The sequence below is a fragment of the Oryza glaberrima genome, chromosome 8, assembly GCF_000147395.1.
Source record: "Oryza glaberrima chromosome 8, OglaRS2, whole genome shotgun sequence".
NCBI lineage: Eukaryota > Viridiplantae > Streptophyta > Magnoliopsida > Poales > Poaceae > Oryza > Oryza glaberrima.
The window spans coordinates 19,948,053-19,968,259 of record NC_068333.1 but is presented as its reverse complement, the minus strand read 5'-3'; the positions used below and the strand labels follow the sequence as shown (position 1 = coordinate 19,968,259).

General features: G+C 42.1%; 2 protein-coding genes and 1 pseudogene across 2 annotated transcripts; all 3 read left to right on the top strand.

Moving 5' to 3' along the window:
- Positions 1-583: 583 nt before the first annotated feature.
- On the top strand, positions 584-4,053 carry LOC127781206 (F-box/FBD/LRR-repeat protein At1g13570-like). The gene is made up of 6 exons (XM_052308129.1): positions 584-1,451; positions 1,914-2,066; positions 2,167-2,459; positions 2,727-3,006; positions 3,100-3,180; positions 3,269-4,053. Exons 1-6 carry the CDS (start codon positions 615-617, stop codon positions 3,452-3,454), a joined length of 1,830 nt encoding a protein of 609 aa, XP_052164089.1. The 5' UTR covers positions 584-614; the 3' UTR covers positions 3,455-4,053.
- A 4,808-nt stretch (positions 4,054-8,861) lies between these two features.
- LOC127781384 (F-box/FBD/LRR-repeat protein At1g13570-like) lies at positions 8,862-13,225 on the top strand (annotated as a pseudogene).
- Positions 13,226-14,008: 783 nt separating this feature from the next.
- Positions 14,009-19,828, top strand: LOC127783255 (F-box/LRR-repeat protein At1g06630-like). The gene is made up of 4 exons (XM_052310493.1): positions 14,009-14,930; positions 17,412-17,567; positions 17,659-17,955; positions 19,268-19,828. The coding sequence occupies exons 1-2, from the start codon at positions 14,108-14,110 to the stop codon at positions 17,426-17,428; spliced, it is 840 nt and encodes a 279-aa protein (XP_052166453.1). The 5' UTR covers positions 14,009-14,107; the 3' UTR covers positions 17,429-17,567; positions 17,659-17,955; positions 19,268-19,828.
- Positions 19,829-20,207: the final 379 nt, after the last annotated feature.

Here is a 20,207-nt window from a genome sequence, read left to right as displayed (position 1 = left end):
TTAATATTTAATTAATTATATGCGAATGACTCTTCTTGTGCATATCTTCTCCTTCTCTTTCCTCATCTACTCAACCAACCCTTAGTATTGTGAGCTCATTGGAGTCGTTGAGCACTGCGACTAGAACTAGGCGATAACATGTGCCTTTCAGGACCTGTTTGTAAGGTTCTAACTCATAAATTTAACTCTAAAGAGATGGGTTTGAAGTGAACAGTCTAAACTCAGTTTTATCTCTTTAGTTCTTTTTTTTTAAACACTGTTTGACTGAACTCCTATAAAAGATGTGGAGTTGTAACTCTATCAAACAAACCCTCAATGCACGAAAGCTTCGGCTCATATTCGGTCTTTCCACAAAGCTTTTGGATCTCAGACATGGTCGGTCCAACATATGTTAGGCCGCTTGAGTAGCGGACCGCGTGGCCCATGTTAGCCTATCCGGAGGGCCCACTAGCGTCTTATTCTTTTTTCTCGGAGAGACGGCCCAACCCAACCGAATTCGGCCCACGGGATCAAGACACATTCGCAAGTCCGCCGCAACAAAAGCAGGAGGGCTCAAGGGCGGTTAGGTTTCCGAGCGCGGGGAACGGAACGGGACGGCAGATTCTGGGGAAGAAATGGCGGACGTGCAGGCGCCGCCGCCGCCGCCGCCGCCGAGCGGCCAGCGGCGGCGCGTCGGGCCAGCGCCGGACGCCCTGGGCTCGCTCCCCCTCGACGTCCTCGACAGCATCCTCTCCCGCCTCCACATCCACGACGTGGTCCGCACCTCCGCGCTGTCCCGATCGTGGCGCCGCCGCTGGGAGTCGCTCCCCACCGTCGACCTCACGCGGAGCCCCGGCATCAGCGCCTCCGACGTGGACGCGCTGCTCCTCCGCCGCACCGCGCCCGCCCGCTCCTTCCGCCTCGCCACGCGCGACCGCTCCTGGTCCCCTACCGCCTTCCACGACTGGCTCCTCCGCCTCTCCCGCGGCGGCGGCGGCGGCGGCCTCCGCGACCTGGAGCTGACCCTCCGGTACACGTACATCAACAGCAAGCTCAACTCCTGCTTCTTCTCCTTTCGCGGGCTCACCTCGCTGAGACTCCATTGCTGCGGCCTCCCGCACGTGCCCACTGAGTTCGCCGGGTTCCCGAATCTGAAGACGATGTACCTCTCGGTGGTCAAAGTTCAGAGGCACGGGGGAAGGGGGTTGGCCACCCTGATTGCTGCATCGCCGGTGCTCCAGGAGGTGACTCTCATCGACGTAGTGCTCATCGGAGATGGACCCGACGAAGATTGGGTGATTCGGGCTTCCAATCTGCGGAAATTGACGATAGCTCTTGGCTCTGAATATGGTGGCCGGATGGAAGACCTTCCACGGCTGGAGGAATGTTGTCTCTTTGGCCTGAATTATGCCAAATACTTGACGGGGATGGCGCGAGTCACCAAGCTCACTTTCTACTGCAATTGCATGTTGGTAAACCCTCTGGCTCACTTCATCATTGCATCAATTCGATTCGTGTTCATTATGCTTACAGATCTTTTTGTTTTACCCCAAATGGCTGAGTAGTGATTGAAGGAAAGGCAGTGTAGTTGTTTATGCAATTTGTTTATTTGAACTCTTCTGGCCTGATTGGGGGAACCCAATCAAGCCCTTAGTAATTAATGATGTCCTTAGAATCTGTAAAGACTTTATTTGTTACAACTGTTGCAGAAGCAGAACTTTACCAATTTCAAGGACTTTGAGATTTTGTACAGAAGTTTTGTCAGAAGATATTCTGTGTGGTGCTTAAGATTACTTTTTATGAAGTGTTCAATTGGTTAACCTGACAGTAATCAGAAAAGAGATGAGTGAAATAGACAATATTATATAGAAACTGATTACTTATTGTCACTTTTTTACGTTGATATCATGTTTAACACTGTAAATTTTTTCCAGTCAACTGAAGTTGACGTGCTGGAGCGATTGCCGTTCCTGTTTGAGAACCTTAGAAGCTTAATCCTTGGAGTGAATTTTTGTATGATGTCTCACATCTTGGCTATTTTCTGCCTACTTAGAAGTGCGCCTGTTCTTGAAGAACTCGATGTTTGGGTAAATGCTGAACTTTAGCTCACAAGCTGCTTTTCCCTTAACTTTGTTTCAAGATGACAAGTTGACGGCAATACTTTTGTGCTTTCCTACAGAATTGGAGGGTGCCCAGGAAATGGAAGCAAATGATGTGTTCTTGAATGCTCAGTGGATCAATCATATGTTTGCCAAACTTCATGTTGTGCGCATGAAGAAGGTTTCTTGCCTCAATAATGAGATGCACTTTATAGAGTTCATTCTGTCCAAGGCAAGAGTACTGCGAGTGCTTTCCCTCACTCTTGCGTCTGATTCCCTGAGCAGTATTGAGGAAGCAATTATTGATATAACAGAATATCCAAGAGCATCACCTGATGCGCAGGTCATCTTCATGGGTGTAGAGCCAGAATCTGCAAATAAGTAAACATTGTGATTCTGATTTCCTAGCCATGCTGTTCCATACATTCATCCAACTTCTCAGATGTTCTTTACTACACTTGACTTAAAAATTCCTTCCGGTTCAGTCTTTTCTAGACACCCTATGTGTTTTTAGTATTCTTCGCTGTTAATATTGTCTATAGTGTAAATTGTATTATACATCCCTAAACTTGCTTGAGTGCGAAATTACTCCCTGAACTTATAAGCATTTTTTTTACTGCACATCCAATAACTCTTTTTTTTCCTCAGTGATATGAATGGTTTCCTGGATTTATCCGCTGAGTTTCCTGACGTGGAGGAGGAAGAGACATCAGGCTTAGGATCGCTGGATACTGTACACCCTCGGAGAAGGCAGCGATCCAACGGGGAGTCTGTAGCTCAGCTGCAGCTGCTTCAGGAGCAGCTGCAAGAGCTGGAAAAGGAGAAGGATCAGCACCACAAGCCTACGGTGGAAGAATTGAAAGAGATTATCCAGGAGGGTAAAAAAAACGCAATTAAATTTCAAAATTACTTCGAATCTACCATCCAGGTACTGTAGTTGTACTAGCACAACAATCTTCGCTTTCCAGAAAGAACAAATAGTTGTATGAGTGAATGAATTTTGCTGGCTGATGGAATGCAGTCTCTGTCTAAGCAACACGACCTTAGCCAATTTAGGCTTCCCCCATTGCCAGAGTTCCCATCGGAGCTGTCATCTCATCCGGTAAGTAATGCCAAGGTTTTTATATTAATTGGAATAGTTGGAAACTTGGAATATGCCATATGTGCTTATATAATTTTTGATAATAAAGGTCACCACCAGACCAGGAGACACTCCTGTCGATCCTGCTGACAATGTTGCTGCTAATGTACCTGAGGATTCTCGAGAAGGCCATGCTACTTCTGGTGATGCTGATGTTCATGTCCGTTCTCCAATAGACTTCGTTGCCAAATGTGTTGGGAATGGTTGTGCAGAATCTCCAGAAGACCAAATCTGACGAGAGTTTCATGATTCTAGCCATTTCTGTACTTCCTTTTGATGTGAAATTTTCAGTTCTTGACACCCCTCGATAGTGGAACTTAACAGCTAGGTTATGATCTGTTGATAAACATTGCATAGCCAATTTAGTCGGGTAAGGGAAGGCAGCGACAGTTTTTGGATGAACAAATACACAAATTCACGATGGTACTCTAGTTATAGATTGACAGCCTTTGGATGAACAAAGACTGCTTTTGGAATTGACATTTGGGTTCACACTGCGGTTTTCGCTTCGGCACATATAAGAACCCACTGTCCAGTTGGAGGTTTCCAATCGCACAGCTGAAATAGCAAAATACAAAATGTGGAAAAAATCGAATTTTAAAAGTAAATCGAAGTTGAAAGGTTCAAAGTTTTGGCTTGAATATTTCATTTCTTCAATTGATAGTATTTCAGTACTTATGCAAGTTTCAAAAAGAAAAAAAAACAGAGAAAGAAACATAGCAATATACTAGTTCATTGATGCAACGATTTGAGTTTCCAACCACTCAGGTCCTTGTTATGACCTGAACTCGAGGCGAATCACACGAATTAGCAATAAAATACACCGATAACTCAAGATAATTTGAGAAGAAATTAGGGAATCAGTGGAGAACAAAAGATAATAAAGGTAGAAAAACAGAGGATAACAAAGAAGAAACTAGGGAATCAGTGAAGAACAAAAGATAACAAAGATCGAAAAACATAAGGTAACAAAGACATAACACATAATTTAAGAAGAAAATAGATGAAACGCCGCTCTGTGATGCGGGATATATGGATGAAATATGTTAAATGTCGTAAAACTGATGGATAGGTTTGGTTTGGATTTAAATAGTATGAAAACAATGTGAGAAATGGTAATTTAGCATGCTTATAAATTGAGGTTTAGAATGTAATGAATTGTAGATGTCATTGCTATGCATGCATGTTGAGTTTTAGATATTTAGTGGGTTGATGTGGCATGCTCGCATGTTATCCTTTAAGTGTATTAATAATTATATATGGTTATATGTTAAGTTTTAGATATTTAGTGGGCTATAACTTTATATAAAATATAGATTAGAGAATTAGTGGAGAACAAAATATAATAAAGATAGAAAACCGAGGATAACAAGGATATAAGAACAAAAGATAACGAAGAACATAACATATAACAAAGGTAGAAGAAGAACAATAGATTAATGAATTATATGCCTCGTCATTTGGTGAAATACGGATAATAAGTCATTCGCGTATAGCAAAAAATAATAATTTATGGGTAAAACTTTTATATGTTCTCAATGACTTAAATGCCAATGATGAAAAAAAAACTTCAATGAAAAAACTTCAAAATTAAGTTTTAAATTTTAAATTTTGGCAGTGCCTGATGCTATATAGAGGAAATGACGGAGTATGTATTCAATACGCTTGTTTTGATAACCCCTTCAATCCTTTATACACGACTTACTTATCTTATAACTGAGCAAATTTACTGACCTACAAACTTATCACTGAGCTCACAAGTCTAATAATTGCTAAGTCTAAATCCTAGCAGCAAATTGATGATAGACCCACATAGTGGCACACTAAGTACTAGGGATACAACATCAATTGGTGATCATTTATTCTTTAGTAAGTTCTGTAGCTAGTTTTTCCAGGACAGCTTCATGCCTCTTCAATTTTGCTTCACTAAAATTTGAAGTGTCCTTGTCCAACAATCTTAAGTATGTCTGATACTTCTCCATTCTTGTTTGTTCCTTCTTTGCTTTCAGCTACTTTCGATGCTGCTTCTGCAGATTTCAGCATCGCTTCTGCTTTTAATTTTATAGCTTCATTGTAAAGAACAAAGTCTTGACATGGTTGGTCCCCCAAAGGAGAAGGTGCGGCATTTTTACCCTCCCTTTTAGCTTGGCTTTGGCTTTTTTCTGCCCCTCAGGGCGCTTCTCTTTGCGGCTGGTCTCCTCCTCCGTGTCTTGATTGGATGATGATGTGTATGCACCTGTTTCAGATATCTTAGTCCTCTTATTCTTACTATCTTCTTCTAAGACCCTTCGCCATTTTGGTTGATCTTTCAGTTCCCTCCACATGTACTCCAATGTGAAAGGTTTTTCATTGTTTACTGACTTAAAAATAATATGAGCCTTTTCCATGATCATATCATCAGAGTATCCACTCCTAAAGGTTCTTCTAGCTCGAGAATAAGCTCCACAAAATTTCCCAATTTCCTTCTTAACACCACCCCAATGAGTCTTGCATTGCACGACTGTCCTTTTGCGGTTACTTCTAGATGTATTGCTGTTAAACTCTGCAGCAACAGCCTTCTAATAGTATTCTGACTTCTGATCATTACCTTTTATGGGATCCACTGAATTATTCAGCCAAGAGCTAAGGAGTCTTATGTTTTCCTCTTCAGTCCAGTTGACTCTTGTCCCTCTCCTCCCTGCCTCTTCACTGTTGTCACTTGACTCTTCGATATTAAACACATTGTTCTCTTCGTGTCTTGCAGGGCACTGAGAGGCTGATTCTGATCCGTGGGAAGAAGCAGACCAACAATTTGATTTGGTGAGTACACACAATTTTCCGGAGGACGAAAACCTTGAAAACTCATTGGTGTAGATTGTAACCAATGTGCTTGCTGCTGAAAACCGTTGAAGCTTGGAGTAGAATTGCCATATGGTTAATAGTTGGTAGGAGCCCCAAAAGGATGGAAGTTCTAAAAAGTGGGTGTTGAGAATTGAGAAAACTGTGTTTGAGAGAATATTGAGGGGATTTGTGGAGAAGTGGAGTTTTGGCTACCATTTCCAGAAGCTTGGCTTTGGGAGCCTTGGCTAAGCATGTGCATAAAACCTCTGTTGGGGGGGGGGATCCATCTTGTTTGATGAAATGCAGAAAAAATGACTTGAGTTGTGTTTGTATTTGTAGAGGATGAGGTTGCAGCATTGCTGCAACAAGTTGCAATGGCTACAAATGTATAACGGCTATAACTGCTACTCTATTATTTTAGTGCAACTGTCAGAAATCACTGTGCACATGCTATATTTTATTTCTCTACTGCCGGCAGTAGCACTACTGCCTGGATGTTGCTATTATCTACCCCCACAATGGCTACTACCTATTTGGATGGGTGCATTTACTGCTTATTACCTATTTTTTGAGCACATTGTGGATGCCCTAACACAACAGTACAATTGATTGGTGGGGTTCACTCCTAACTCTAGAAAGTAGGAACCACTTGTCATTCACCCAACAGGAATACAACAAAGGGTTGTTGAGAAATTCCGTATGATTTAAATTATAGAGTATAGTTTACCCTTTGGCTCTCATGTAGATGTAGTGCTTTGTACTTTCAAAACACTACTAGAAAATCTCTCTGAGATGGTTCAAACGTATGAAGAATTTGGAAAAAAACTTACCATAAGATTCCACCATATATGAAAAATATTTCCCATGAGTCTTCTTCTCAAATTCCTAAGCTTTTGTATGTGTTCTCTGTCCTTCGTACACGGTAAGATTGCAAAATCATCTATTTTACAAGTGGAAAATGTCCACTTTGACTCCCTTAATGTCGGCCGAATCTAATTCGTATCCCTAAACCGCAAAACCGGATAGGACGACTCCTTCAACTATTGAAACCAGTGCAATTTGACTCCCTCAACGGTTTTGAAAGCGGTTTTGGCTGACGTGGCGCCTACGTAGTGGTGTTGGCCCAGCCTTCATCCCACGTGTCGCTTACGTGGCATTAGAATAAAAACAAAAACCAAAAATTTGTACGACCAACATGTCATTCAAACAAAAAGGTGGGACCCACCGACATGTGGGCCCCACATGTCAACCACCCTCTCCTTCCCTTCTTCCTCCTCCCTCCCTCTCTCTCTCCCTTATATATCTCTCTCCCCCGGCCTCTCTCTTCACCTTGGCCAGCGGCGGCTGTGGGGACTGCGGTGGTCGACAGTGGCGGAGGTGGGGAACGACGGCGACGGCGAGGAGGTGGGCGGCAGGGTGTCCAGTCCGCTTCCGCGTCCCGGCTTCGGCAGCGGGGTGGGGCAGTCCTCCCTAGGCGTCGCTCGTGTCAGCATCGTCTCGATCCAGCGAGACGAGCAGCGTCGGGACGCGGACGCCGAGGCGGTCCAAGGCAAAAGACACCGGGGCGGCGCTGACGATGTCGTCGGGGGAAGGGGCGCCGGTAACCGGGGTGGGGATGTGGTCGAAGAAGCCGCCGCACGCGTGAACCGCGTCCACGCCGTCGCGCCACCACTGTCGCCGTTTCTGTGCTTCTCTCCTTTCCTTCTCCTCGAAGCTATCGGCATCATCAAGCAAAACGCCACCCGGAGCAATTCCTCATTGGCTCATTGTGCCACTCTCCCCCACTACCGCCAGCCGCCTCTTTCCCCTTGACGAGCGTGCCACCCTTCGGGCTCCCCACCGTCTTTGCTACCCCGAAGAGCTGCCACCCTCGCTGGCTTCGGGAGGCCATCGGAGCTCCGCTGCCTCCCCATCCCGGACGAGACCGTCGCCATCCTCGCCTACCCCACCGCCGGACGAGCGCCTCCACCAGCCTCCCCGCAGTCTTGCGGCGACCAACTTCCCGTGCAACATCTTCCCCCACAGCCTCCCACCGTCGGCCTCCTCCTTTTTCCCCCACCGTCGAGCTCCCCACCACGCCGGCGAGGAGGCGGATGGCGGCGGCGGTGGCATGTCCAACCCGCTTCCGCGTCCCGCAGCCGCTGCGGGTTCGGCAGCGTGGTGGGGCAGTCCTCCCTCGGCGCCGCCCGCGTTAGCATCGTCTCGATCCACTGCGAGACGAGCAGCGTCGGGATGCGGACACCGAGGCGGTGGAGAGGGCGCTGGGTGTGGACAAGGCGCTCGGGTGGAGCACCGGCTGTCCGCTCCAACTACCCCGGAATCACCGCCCTTGCCGCCGATTGCGCCAAGAGAGAAGGTGAAGAGAAAGGGGGAGAGAAAGAGAGAGAAGGGAGAGAGAGGAAGGAAGAATAAGATAGAGAGGATGACATGTGGGCCCCACATGTCAGTGGGGCTCACAATTTTTTAATGTGCGAATCACGATGGGTCCCACAGATATTTTTTTAATTCAATGCCACATAAGCGCCACGTGGGATGAAGACTAGGTCAACATCGCCACATCAGCGTCACGTCAGCAAAACCGCCCTCTAAAACCACTGAGGAAGTCAAATTGCACTAGTTTCAATATTTTGGGGAGTCGTCTTATCTAGTTTGTGGTTTAGGGATACGAATTAGATTCGACGTATATTTTAATGGAGTTAAAGTGGACTTTTTCCTTTACAAGTCGGCCCAGGCCCAGGCCCAATTCCTTTCGCCGCTTGCTCTTCTAGGCTCTATAGCTAGAGGGATTTCGTTAGGTTCCCGAGCGCGCGAATTTGGGAAATTCTAGGTTTCCAAGCGAGCAATGGCCGCCTCGCCGCCCAACCGGAAGCGGCGGCTCGCAGCGGCGGAGCCGGAGCCGCCGCCGCCGGACGGTCTGGGTGCGCTCCCCGTAGAGGTCTTCGACAACATCCTCGGCCGCCTCCACATCTACGAGGTGGTCCGCACCTCGTCGCTCTCCCGCGCGTGACGGCGCCGCTGGGAGTCGCTCCCCACCGTCGACCTGACCCGCATCCCCGGCGTCGCGGCGTCCGACGTCGACGCGGTCCTCCTCCGGCGCTCCGCCGCCGCCCCCGTCCGCGCCTTCCGCCTCGTCGCGCGTGACCCCTCCTGGTTCGTCGACGCCCTCCACGACTGGCTCCTCCACCTCTCCCGCAACGGCGTCCAGGCCCTGGAGCTGTGGTTCCCGACCTACAACTTCCAGCTCCATTCCTGCCTCTTCTCCTGACGCGAGCTCGCCTGCCTCGACCTCGACAGCTGCCGCCTCCCGCCCGCACGCATGGGGTTTGAGGGATTCCCGAACCTGAAGAAGCTACGCCTCCATGAAGTTACCCTCCCGGAGCACATGGGAAATATGTTGGCTGCCTTGATTTCCGCGTCGCCATTGCTGGAGGAGGTGGAGCTTGTGAGTGTGTTTCTTGTCGGCGACTACCCTGACGAGGAGTGGGTGATTCGTGCGCCCAATCTCCGGAAGCTTATAATGGTTGCTGCGTTTCCTTATGGTGGCCGAGTGGAGGAGCTTCCACGACTGGAGCAAGGAATTCTGTGCGGCCCCAACTACGCCAAGTTCTTGACGGGGATGGCTCATGTGACCAAGCTAGAGTTCATGTGCCACTATGTGTTGGTAAAGATTCTGGATTTTCATGGCTCAATGTTTTAATTGATTGCTTTTTCATAAGTGGCTGAGGACTTATTATACCATGCCTATGTAGTTGCTTACTGCTAAATTGCTAATTGCAAAAGATAGAAAGGAAAAGAAGAGAGGAGGCTTTTTATATTAGAAAAGACAATGTTCAGATAACACTTTATTTTAGACAGAGCAGTTCTACATCATCTGAGATGTATAATATTTCCAACTTCTTCTTCCTGCCACACATTAGAATTAGGAAATGGAAAAACATGATATGCAACATTACTGTAGAAATCAATCAATGCCCACTGAAACATTACTTTTTGTGCAAACTCATTGTTCGTTTTTTACTTCATCTGTATTGTCTAACACCTTATTTGTTTTCCTTTTTCAGTCAACTGAAGTTGATGTGCTGGAGCAGCTACCGTTCTTGTTTGAGAATCTTAGGAGCTTAGTCATTAGTGTTAATTTCTGTAAAATGTCCCACATTTTATTTATGTTCTGTCTACTTAGAAGTGCTCCTGTTCTTGAAGAACTTGATGTTGTGGTAATGTTAAATGATCACTTGCAAATTCATTATGCCATTACTTGTTTCAAGGTAATGATACTGTTTATGTTTCCTTCATAGGGACAAAGCAATGATGCTCAGGATATTGATGCAAATGATGAGTTCTTGAATGCTCAGCCAACCTATGATATGTTTGCGAAACTTCGTGTTGTGCGAATGAAGAAGGTTGCTTGCCTCTGTAATGAGATGCACTTTATGGAGTTTGTTCTAAACAAAGCAAGAGTACTGCGAGTGCTATCTGTTTATCCTTCTTCTGGTGTCACTTGTAGTAATGAGCAGGCTTTTATAACAGAACATCCGAGAGTTTCACCTGATGCACAAGTCATCTTCATGAATAGAGAATCTGCAAACAAGTAAGCATTCTGATTCTAATATTTTCTTGTGTTGTTCCATAAACCCATCGGTCACTGTCTTGTCCTAAACCACAATTAAATACAGTTATACTTGGCAATGCCTTCTAGTATACATATTTGGTCGCGGTGTTGAAATGTAAATGCACTCCAGGGTGGACACCATGGAAATCTGCATTCCTAGTTAGGTCTGAGTCTTACAGGAAGTTGTTCTGCCCCCTCATGCTCCATGCTTCCACTTCCTCCTTTGACAATCGACAACTCTCCAGATCTACAGCATACCTGTCCATCTCCTACTCATGCTTCAGCTAACCAGATAAACTTCTATCTGTTTACATCTGCAATCTGTATATCTCGGTTCTTCTGCTCTGCTTTCCCTTTCTGATCTTTTTTATATCAAGTTCCAAACATAGAGAATTATTCCTCTGCGTCTACTCTAACTAGGACTCTGTCACTGAACTCTATAGTTCCAAGCAAGTCTGATAAGTTCATCTTTTGATATATTTTAGAACTGTCACTGAACTCTATAGCTTGTTACTACAACTGTCATTGAAATCTATAACTGAGTATTTATTTCATGCCTTTATCCTTGTACTCTGTGACAACCTTGCTGGTATACTATATGCACACTTGGTAAGTAAACTGATAGTGTATTCACTGCCTTATATTGGCTATAGCTTACATTATAAAGTTAAGTTGGTCCTTCCAACATGTTGAAAAATGTATTTGTGCTTCTCAAAATCTTTAGCAGTGAATTGCACTCAAGAAACTAATTTTTTTCTTTGAAACTGCAGTAGTGCGGTTTCATACTTTTACGGGAGCCTGTAAGCTCCCCAGTATGTGGATTCTCCTCTCCTTCCAAAGTGTTGCTGCGATGCATGATGAGGAGTAATGGTACCTCCTCACAAATAAGAACTTGAAAACACGCTGCCCCTGGCCCTGCGTGCTTGCAAGTACCATTAGAGAAGCTTCACGTGGTACCACCCCACATATTTCACTTTTACATGTGACAAGGGCCTCTGCAACAATGGCAAGGTGGCGTGGATGCATTTGCTAGGAGGTAGTCTCGATTGACAGTTGATAATCTGCTTCTTAGCTGGAAGCTGAATTTTGTTTTGAGGTGAAACCGGAATGAGTTGAAATATTTTGAATCAATTTGTAAATTGTTGAATCAAACTGAAAAAAAAATCTTTTAATATGAGTGGGATGACATTGAATAGGGGAAATGTTTTTCGTATTGAGTTGAAAATTTCTTGAACCGAGTTGATGAGCAGCTGCAGATTCCAATGTGGGGACAAATCTTAGGACAGGCAGTGGGAGAGGGCTGCTGGGGAAGTGGGGAGTCCTCATAACATGTGTTGGTGGGACAAAGTAGTAAGGCATGAATGGTGTATCTGTCCCCTTCACACAAACACTCTTAAAATAGTTGCTCATCTTTTTTTTTTCTTGTATATTTAGCACTATGAAATTTGCCTTCCCCGTATCCATCTGATACTGATATTCTTCTTACTTTTAATCTAACTTAATGCCAGTGGTTACATGGACACTCCCAGTGTTAATTATGAGTTGGAAACAACAAGAACAGGCAACTGGATAGATCTTGCACATCCTTGCAAAATTAATCGGTTGGATCTAGATGCCGTGGATCAGCATAAACATATTGAGGAGATGTTGCTAATACGGCAAAAGTTACTGAAAGAACGCAAGGAGATGGCACAGGCTCTTCATGAAGATAAGAAGCTTTTGCTAAACTACTTCGCTGCAGTTAAAAAATACTTCACTTCTAACCTAAAGGTAGCTAAGATTAACCATTTTTCATTTTTTATTCTTCAATTCATTAGTTCTTACTTCCTGATGGAAATGCAGTATCTGTCTGAGCAATTGAACATTTCCATTCCACCATTTCCTGAGCCTTCGTCAGTCTCATCATCTTCCCATCCTGTAAGTAATATTACTTGCATACCGAATACCAGTTGTATTCATCTTGCATACTTGTCTCATAATACTTTTTGTCATCAAAGACCTCGCCCAGGTTGGCAGAAGCTCTTACCGATCCTGCCAGTCGTAGTGCTGACAATGTGCAAGCAGATTCTCGAGCTGACCAGGTAGCCATTGGTGCTTCCAGTGCTCGTGCCAATTCTCCTAAACCTGAAGACAATGTCTGACGAGTCTTTCAGCTGCTGTCTTCTGCTTCTTTCTTCCTGATGTAGCTATTCGATTTCTTGTAACTCTGGATTCTGTTTGCATTCTTGCTGAATGATGTACGGCATGATCTCGACTTAAGTTTAGTGCGTGCTGGTTTTATCATTTCTTGATAGAGGGAGGATATAACTAGAAAATAGAAATTGCTATTGTACTCCACTCCATCTGCAGCCTTAGAGAAAATATGGTCGTGGAGAAACATAATTGACTGTTTTCTTCGAGAAATAACTAAATTGCATGGATTGAACAAATCTAATTATCCAAACATAATAAATTGTTTAGAAAAATTACGTTGACTGAGCATTTGGTATAATTTTAAATATAAGTTGCTGTAGCCTTTTCAACTAAAGGTACGTCCCTTGAAATTTTGTCACTTTTAATCATTTTTCTCCATGTTTGTCCTTGTCAAATAAACCCTTTGTGTTGTAGCCTTTTCAACTCAATTTTCTTGAGACAAGTATATACCTATCGTTTTTGTGCATCTAATTTAAATTTAAATGTTTTAAAAGATAGAGACGTCTCAGATGTATCATATTTAGATGGTGCAACTTAAAAACATATGCAGAACGACATATACCACCTTCATCCCTAGTCAGCATATTATGGGTGTGAAAAGATGAATATGCTCTTTATTAAGACTACACGCTTGTCCTAAACTTATATGCTCGGTTAGATTTCTGGCATACCCAAACCTTAATTAATGATGTCAAAATCCTCAGCATCAAAACATGTGAAAAACACAACAGATAAAAAAAAAACAGGGGTACAACAACATGCAGATGCAGGATACATATGTCTTGTTACGACACCTTTAACACCGTCAACCTGAGCTAACAGATTAGAAAGAAAATCTAACTTCATTTAGAAAAATAAGGAATTTTAGTATAGATAAAATCATAATTACACTCACAGTGGATAGTAACAATTGATCCCGGTATCTATTTGATAAGTATGATATTGTACTCACGTCATATCAGTACATATTAGCTATTCTATTGAAACAGTAACAATTGATCCCGGTATCTATTTGATAAGTACGATAGTACTCACGTCGTATCAATACACATTAGCTATTCCGTTGAAACGGTATACACATTACCCATTTCGTTGGAACGGTATACCGCTACGTAGTTTCCTCTAACACAATTGCCCTAGCTCCTATACTACAAATACTCTTTCCCAAATCCAAAATCCCAAATTCACATCGCCGTCCGCCGCCTTGTCGGCTCGCCGGCGAGCCGTCTCCGCCGCCTCTCGAGTCCGATCAAAAAAAAAAAAAACATGGAGGGGTCGCCCCGACGCCGGAAGCTGCGGCGGCTGTCTCCGGGGGCGGCGCCGCAGCAGCCGAAGCCGAGCCTGAACTCCCTCCCGTCGGAGATCCTCGAGAACATCGTCGGCCGCCTCCCCGTCCGCCAGGCCGTCCGCACGTCGGCTCTCTCCCGCGACTGGCGCCGCCGCTGGGAGTCCTCCCCGGGGATCCGCTTCGGGTGGGGCAGCGGCGAGGCGGGCGCCGCCGCCGCCGTCGGCCAAATCCTCGCGCGGTACGCGTGCCCCGTCCGCCATTTCCGCCACGGGTGGATCGAGAGCGGTGGCTCCGCCCGCGCGGACGAGTGGCTCGTCGTCCTCGCCGGGAGGGGCGTCGAGCACCTCGCCCTAATCTTCTCGGAGGCCGACAACTTCCTCTTCCACACGCTTCACGCCGCCATCTTCTCGTGCCGCGAGCTCACCAAGCTGGAGCTCGGGAGCTGCCGCCTCCCGGCCGCGCCCTCGGACTTCTCAGGGTTCCCAAATCTCACCGTGTTAACCCTCACCATGGTCGCTTTTCCACCCCATGGGGAGAGGACTTTGGAGGCGATGATCTCCTCGGCTCCGTTGCTTCAGTCGCTGGAGCTTAAGAATGTTAGTATGGAAGGCGGCGAGTGGGATGAGTGGGTGATTCGGGCACCAAATCTCAAGGATTTGATTATTCAGTTAGAGTTCGATTTTCTATGGGAGATCGAGCAGCTTCCTTCCATCCAGACGGCGACTATCAGTGTTGATAATGAATCTACCGATCGTGATTTTGTTCAGCTACTGACATGTTTTGCTCGACCTTCATATACCGGTAAATTGGTTTGCTGAACCTAGTTGTTTTTTCTTCTGTATCATTGTCATATCTTGAACATTTTGGGGCTTTTAACTATTTGCCACTTTTAGATTTGGCAAATAACTATTTGCCACCCCTATCTCAATGACATGTGGGTCCATATGTGTCTATGACATGTGAGTCCAGTGGCAAAAAGTTAATTGCCACATCTAAATGTGGCAAATGGTTAAATATCTCGAACATTTTGTTAGGTTTTCCTTCTAACTCTCTATCTATGAATTTGTCAAGTTCTGTTGAATTCCAAACCGATGCCATCTATCTTATATTTGTCAAGTTATGTTCTATTTACTCTATTTTTTTATTTGTAAATTGTATTTCTACTTGAACTCTTATAATTATTTTTCTATTTTTGGAATTTATTTTATTTGTTATTCCAAATTTTAATTAATCTCGTCATATGTTCTAGATGGTTTATTTTCCAATACTCTTTATTTTTAGAGTAAATTGCGTTTAGGGCCACATTTTATTACCAAAGTTTCATTTTGGATTACCCTTTAACACATTTTTTCACTTTGGGCTAGGTTACTTTACCTTTCTTTCACTTTGGACCACTCCATAAACTTTTTAGGAATATATAAATGACATTTCCAACTTTAAACACATCAGCAACCCGTAAACCGGTAATCTTTTCCAACTTACACGGACAATTCTTTACAACATTATAGAGTAGATGCAGCTACAGAAAATGACTTGGGGTGGTCCAAAGCGCACCAAAGGTAATCTTACCTAATCCAAAGTGAAAATATAGGTTAGAGGATAGTCCAAAGTGAAACTTTGGTAACAAAAGGTGGACCAAAGTGCAATTAACTCTTATTTTTATTACGAATTTTAGTTATTTATAAAGTTTATTTCTAATTGAACTCTTATTTTCGTTTTTATAATTTTTGAATTTATTTTATTTCTTATTTCAAATTCTAATTAGTATTGTGTTTTAGATGGATTAATTGTTGTTTCAATATTTATTTTTTATTTCAAATTTTAGTTATTTCAAAATTGTATTCCTACTTCAACCCTTCTTTTTCTTTTCCTAATTTCAGAATTTATTTTATTTTTATTCCGAATTTTAATTAATCTTGTATTGGGTTCTTATATGAACTATTTTCTAATATTGCTTATTTTTAATTCCGAATTTCAATATATTTCAAAATTGTATTCCTACTTGAACTCTTATTTTTCTTTTTCCTAATTTCAGAATTTATTTTATTTTTATTCTGAATTTTAATTAATCTCGTATTGGGTTCTTATATGGACTCTTTTTTTAATATTGCTTATTTTTAATTCCGAATTTCAGTTATTTCTAAATTGTATTTCTACATAGACTCTGTTTTTCTTTTTCTCCGATTAATGTGGGAATTTCTAGCCTCCACAACGAACATGGTGTCTCCTTTCAAAGTTGTTTTAATAATATAATAGATGTACTGCCAGAAGCAACCAAAGATGCTACAGTGGGATTGTGTCATTTTTATTTTGTTTCAATGGTCAATTGGAAAGAAAATGCTTTATATTTTTTATGCTGTTGGATACAATTTGCTGTGAATTTCCCCCTTTGTGTTAAGATTATGATTTTACATATGCAACATGTAGTTTTGTTTTGAATTGGGATGCTTACGATTGACAGCTACATCCTTAGTGAACCAGCCCACCTGGACCTTTCTTCTTAGTGAAATATCACTTAAAAGTGCATTTTTACTGAATTCCCATAACTACTGAACAATTTCAGTAAAAGCACCACTGTTGTTCTCATAGTCTCATGTTTAAATGGGTGTTCTGTTTCTTCATGACTAATCCAGTCCATGAAGAATGATCCTTGCTTCTGCTTTTGGTTCTCTTACAGTCCTACTCCAGTTCTGTTTCTGATTCTCTTGCCCATTTTGATCTCAAGCATCTCCTCTGAGCCCTGCTCCCCTAACTGGCCGAATCCCTGTTCCTGCAAGTTCTCGTAGTGGTACTGCATGGCTGTCTATTCACGTCAGACGATATCTTGAACATTCTAGTAATTCCTCCACAGGGTAAGAGTACGGTTTTCCCTGTGTGGATTTTATGGCTTGTTTTAATTGGTGGCAAGTTTGCTAGGAGTGTTTAGGGGAGCAGAGAGCAAGGAGGGTGGTATGTGTGATATTGCTAGAGCATAAGCAACTCAAGCAAGTGGAAGAGAAGACTAAAATGAGTTGTTTAGTGAGGCAGATTAGGGCAAATCTGTCGAAAAGTGCTATATTTCTATCTAGAGTTCTTCCAATAGGTTTTAATTTTCATTAAGCAAGTTTCATTTAAGTTATTTTTGTTAAAGCCTGAATCTCTAGTACAGTAGCTGAAGTTGATGTTCTCATGTCCAATTTTGTGTTCAATTACGTTAGACTCGAAGAAAAAGAGTGAGATTTGTAAAATATATTTTCTATTGAGCCATCTTCTCATATAGTATAATTGTTGTATTTGTTTCAGGATACAGAAGTGGATAATGCTCTGGAGGGACTTTCATGTTCTTTTGAGAAATTGAAGAAATTAACACTTCGTACAAAATTCTGTGATGTCTCTAACATTTTATGTATGTTTTCTTTACTCAATAAGTGCCCCAACATTGAAGTTCTGGACATTGAGGTGATACTGCATCAGTTCTTTTCCCTATTTAATGCTCTCATTTAAAATATTTTTACAGGAACTATTTAAAATATTTGTTAATTTTTGGCAGATCATGGAAAGTTATTATCCTCAGAATGATGATATAGATGTAGATTTTTTCAATACAATTGGGACCAACGATATGTTTGCTAATCTGGATGGCATAACCATGAGGAATACCCCATGCTTGTCAAATGATATGCACTTTATTGAGTTTGTTCTGTCAAGAGCTAGGCTACTTACTAAATTTTGGGTTTTTCGAGATGATAGTAGCTCATTCTCAAAGCCTAGTGAAGAAGCAGTTATCGAGTTAGTAAAATATAGAAGAGTGTCACCAAAAGCCAAGGTCTTCTTTAGGAGCATGGATGTAAGTGACAATAACCTGTAAAGTTATCTATTGTTATATTTTTTTTTATCGGCATCTTCTGAAATTGTTATTTCAGGTTACGATATTCAATCTTGCATCATATGAGTTACTATGTATCTTAAATCCATCCATATTATATGACAAACCAACTGATTTTTTTTCTTTTTTTTTTAGTTAATAAAACAAGTATGTATGAATTTTTTCAGTATTTTTATAGCTGAGTAGGATGTGATGCTGGAATAGCTACCCTCCAACAGGGTTTTTCCCTTTGGAATCTTTGGATATGCAGAAGTGCATGTCAACATCAAAGTTTACTAATTTAATTCCATTCCCTTGTCAAACTAAACCCTGGAACATAAGGTGTCATTAACTTTGGAGAACATTGGATATACCTTCCATGTATCGATGTTTGAATATATACCCGAAAAGTTTATTTCACTCTAATATTTTCTTGTTATATAGTCTTACACATACATTAAATTACAAGTATCTGTTAGTTACAGAAGAAGCAATATATTGCTTGGCTTGTTTTGGACTGAACTGCTGGCTACTTGGTTCGGTCTTTGGGTTTAACAAATCCATGCAAGATGGTTAAAGCCAAAATATGAACAACCTCATCTTTTTGCTTATGCTTATGCTTATCAGCCAAAATTTGAATTTTCAACCTTAATTTTGGAGCTGATTTTGGGCTTTTTTCATTGAAGTTTATTTTTCAGCTTTTGCTTTTAGATCGCTAAGAATACGTATATAAATATTTTATTCACAAATTACTTTTCGTTTGCAAATATCCTGTTTGGCTTATTCCACGAACAGGAGCATAATAATGTCTTTTGATTCATTCTTTTGTTTGAGGTACCGTTCAAGTTCTCTTTCAAAGCACTATTTTGTCAAACAGTTTTGTCTAACTTATTGGAAAAAGGTTGTGTATGTAAAGTGCTTTCTAGTGTATTTGTGATGCAAAGTTTGGATACACAGAAGATGTAAGGTCTTTGATATAGAGAACCCCTTTTCTGTTGCACCCCTTTGCAACCAAATTGATTTCCGCATAGAAATACTCAACCCTTGCAAAATGCCTTGGTAAAATGAACATTTGCTGTGCAAAGACTCGAACATTTGTCTATTCAAATTCCTATTTATTTTTGTCTATTCGAATTCTGGGTAACACCTCTTATTTCCCTCTTTCTGGTATTTACACAGTTGATTGTTGCGCTGCAAAAGACTCAAATATATCAATTTACTGTTGATTGCCTATAGTCTGGAAAGTGTTTAGAAAATTATGGCCTGAGTAATTATTTTTCTTTGTATTGGACAGGATTATTGCATTTGAGTGCCAAGAGCATTCTTGGTGCGGAGCTAGAGGATATCTTTTACATGGACTGTGGTCAAGCATGCTTTCGCATATTACTTACTACCGGAACAGCTTGATTGTTAAGTTTTCTTTCTACCGGACATGACTCTGGTAATATTTGTTGTGGGTGTCCGAGAGCATGTATCAATTGTCACTGGTTGATTCAGTGTCAATTTTGCAGAAATGGTGGAGGTAACAGTGGCTTGTAGTGTAATCTTCCTCGAAGATAAAAAAGTGTTTACAGTAATTGTCTGTACACCAAATACTTGTCAGACATTTTAATTATGGATGATTCTTGGATTTTGTTGTATTGCCCATTATCTTGAAGGCTTGACTTTGAACATAATTTCTCGTTAGAATAAAGTTTATAAAATCTAGTAACTTTATAAGATCATGAAAGTATTTATCAATAATGCTATATCTACCAATTTTATGATTAAAAATAAGAATTGCTAGATGTATTGATAGTCCAAATTTCAAAGGTTGACCAACTCTTGTTCAAAACGTGTCGAACCAGCTGGTCTCGAATATCTGTTCAGAGTTTTGTTACAGTTTGAGCTAACTGAGATACTGAAAATCAAGCTGGAGTGGCAGTTTGTGAACCTTCGCTCTGCTTTGACAGAATTCGTAGCTGACGTTTTGATTTGGGCCTTTGGTAGGCGAAATCTAATGCTTGATACCTCTAACACATAAACCCCAATAATTCTAATTCTTTCACATTAGATTTTGTTTTACCAAAGGCCCAAACCAAAATTTAACATATTATATAGGTTATCTCTTAATTTGTAGATAGATGATATAGATAAAATTAGAGGTGGTAGTCACCTCTATTTATAAAACTTGCTCCCAGATATCCTTTCTTTATGTACCCCATATGGCCACATGGAAAAGAGATGCATATGCT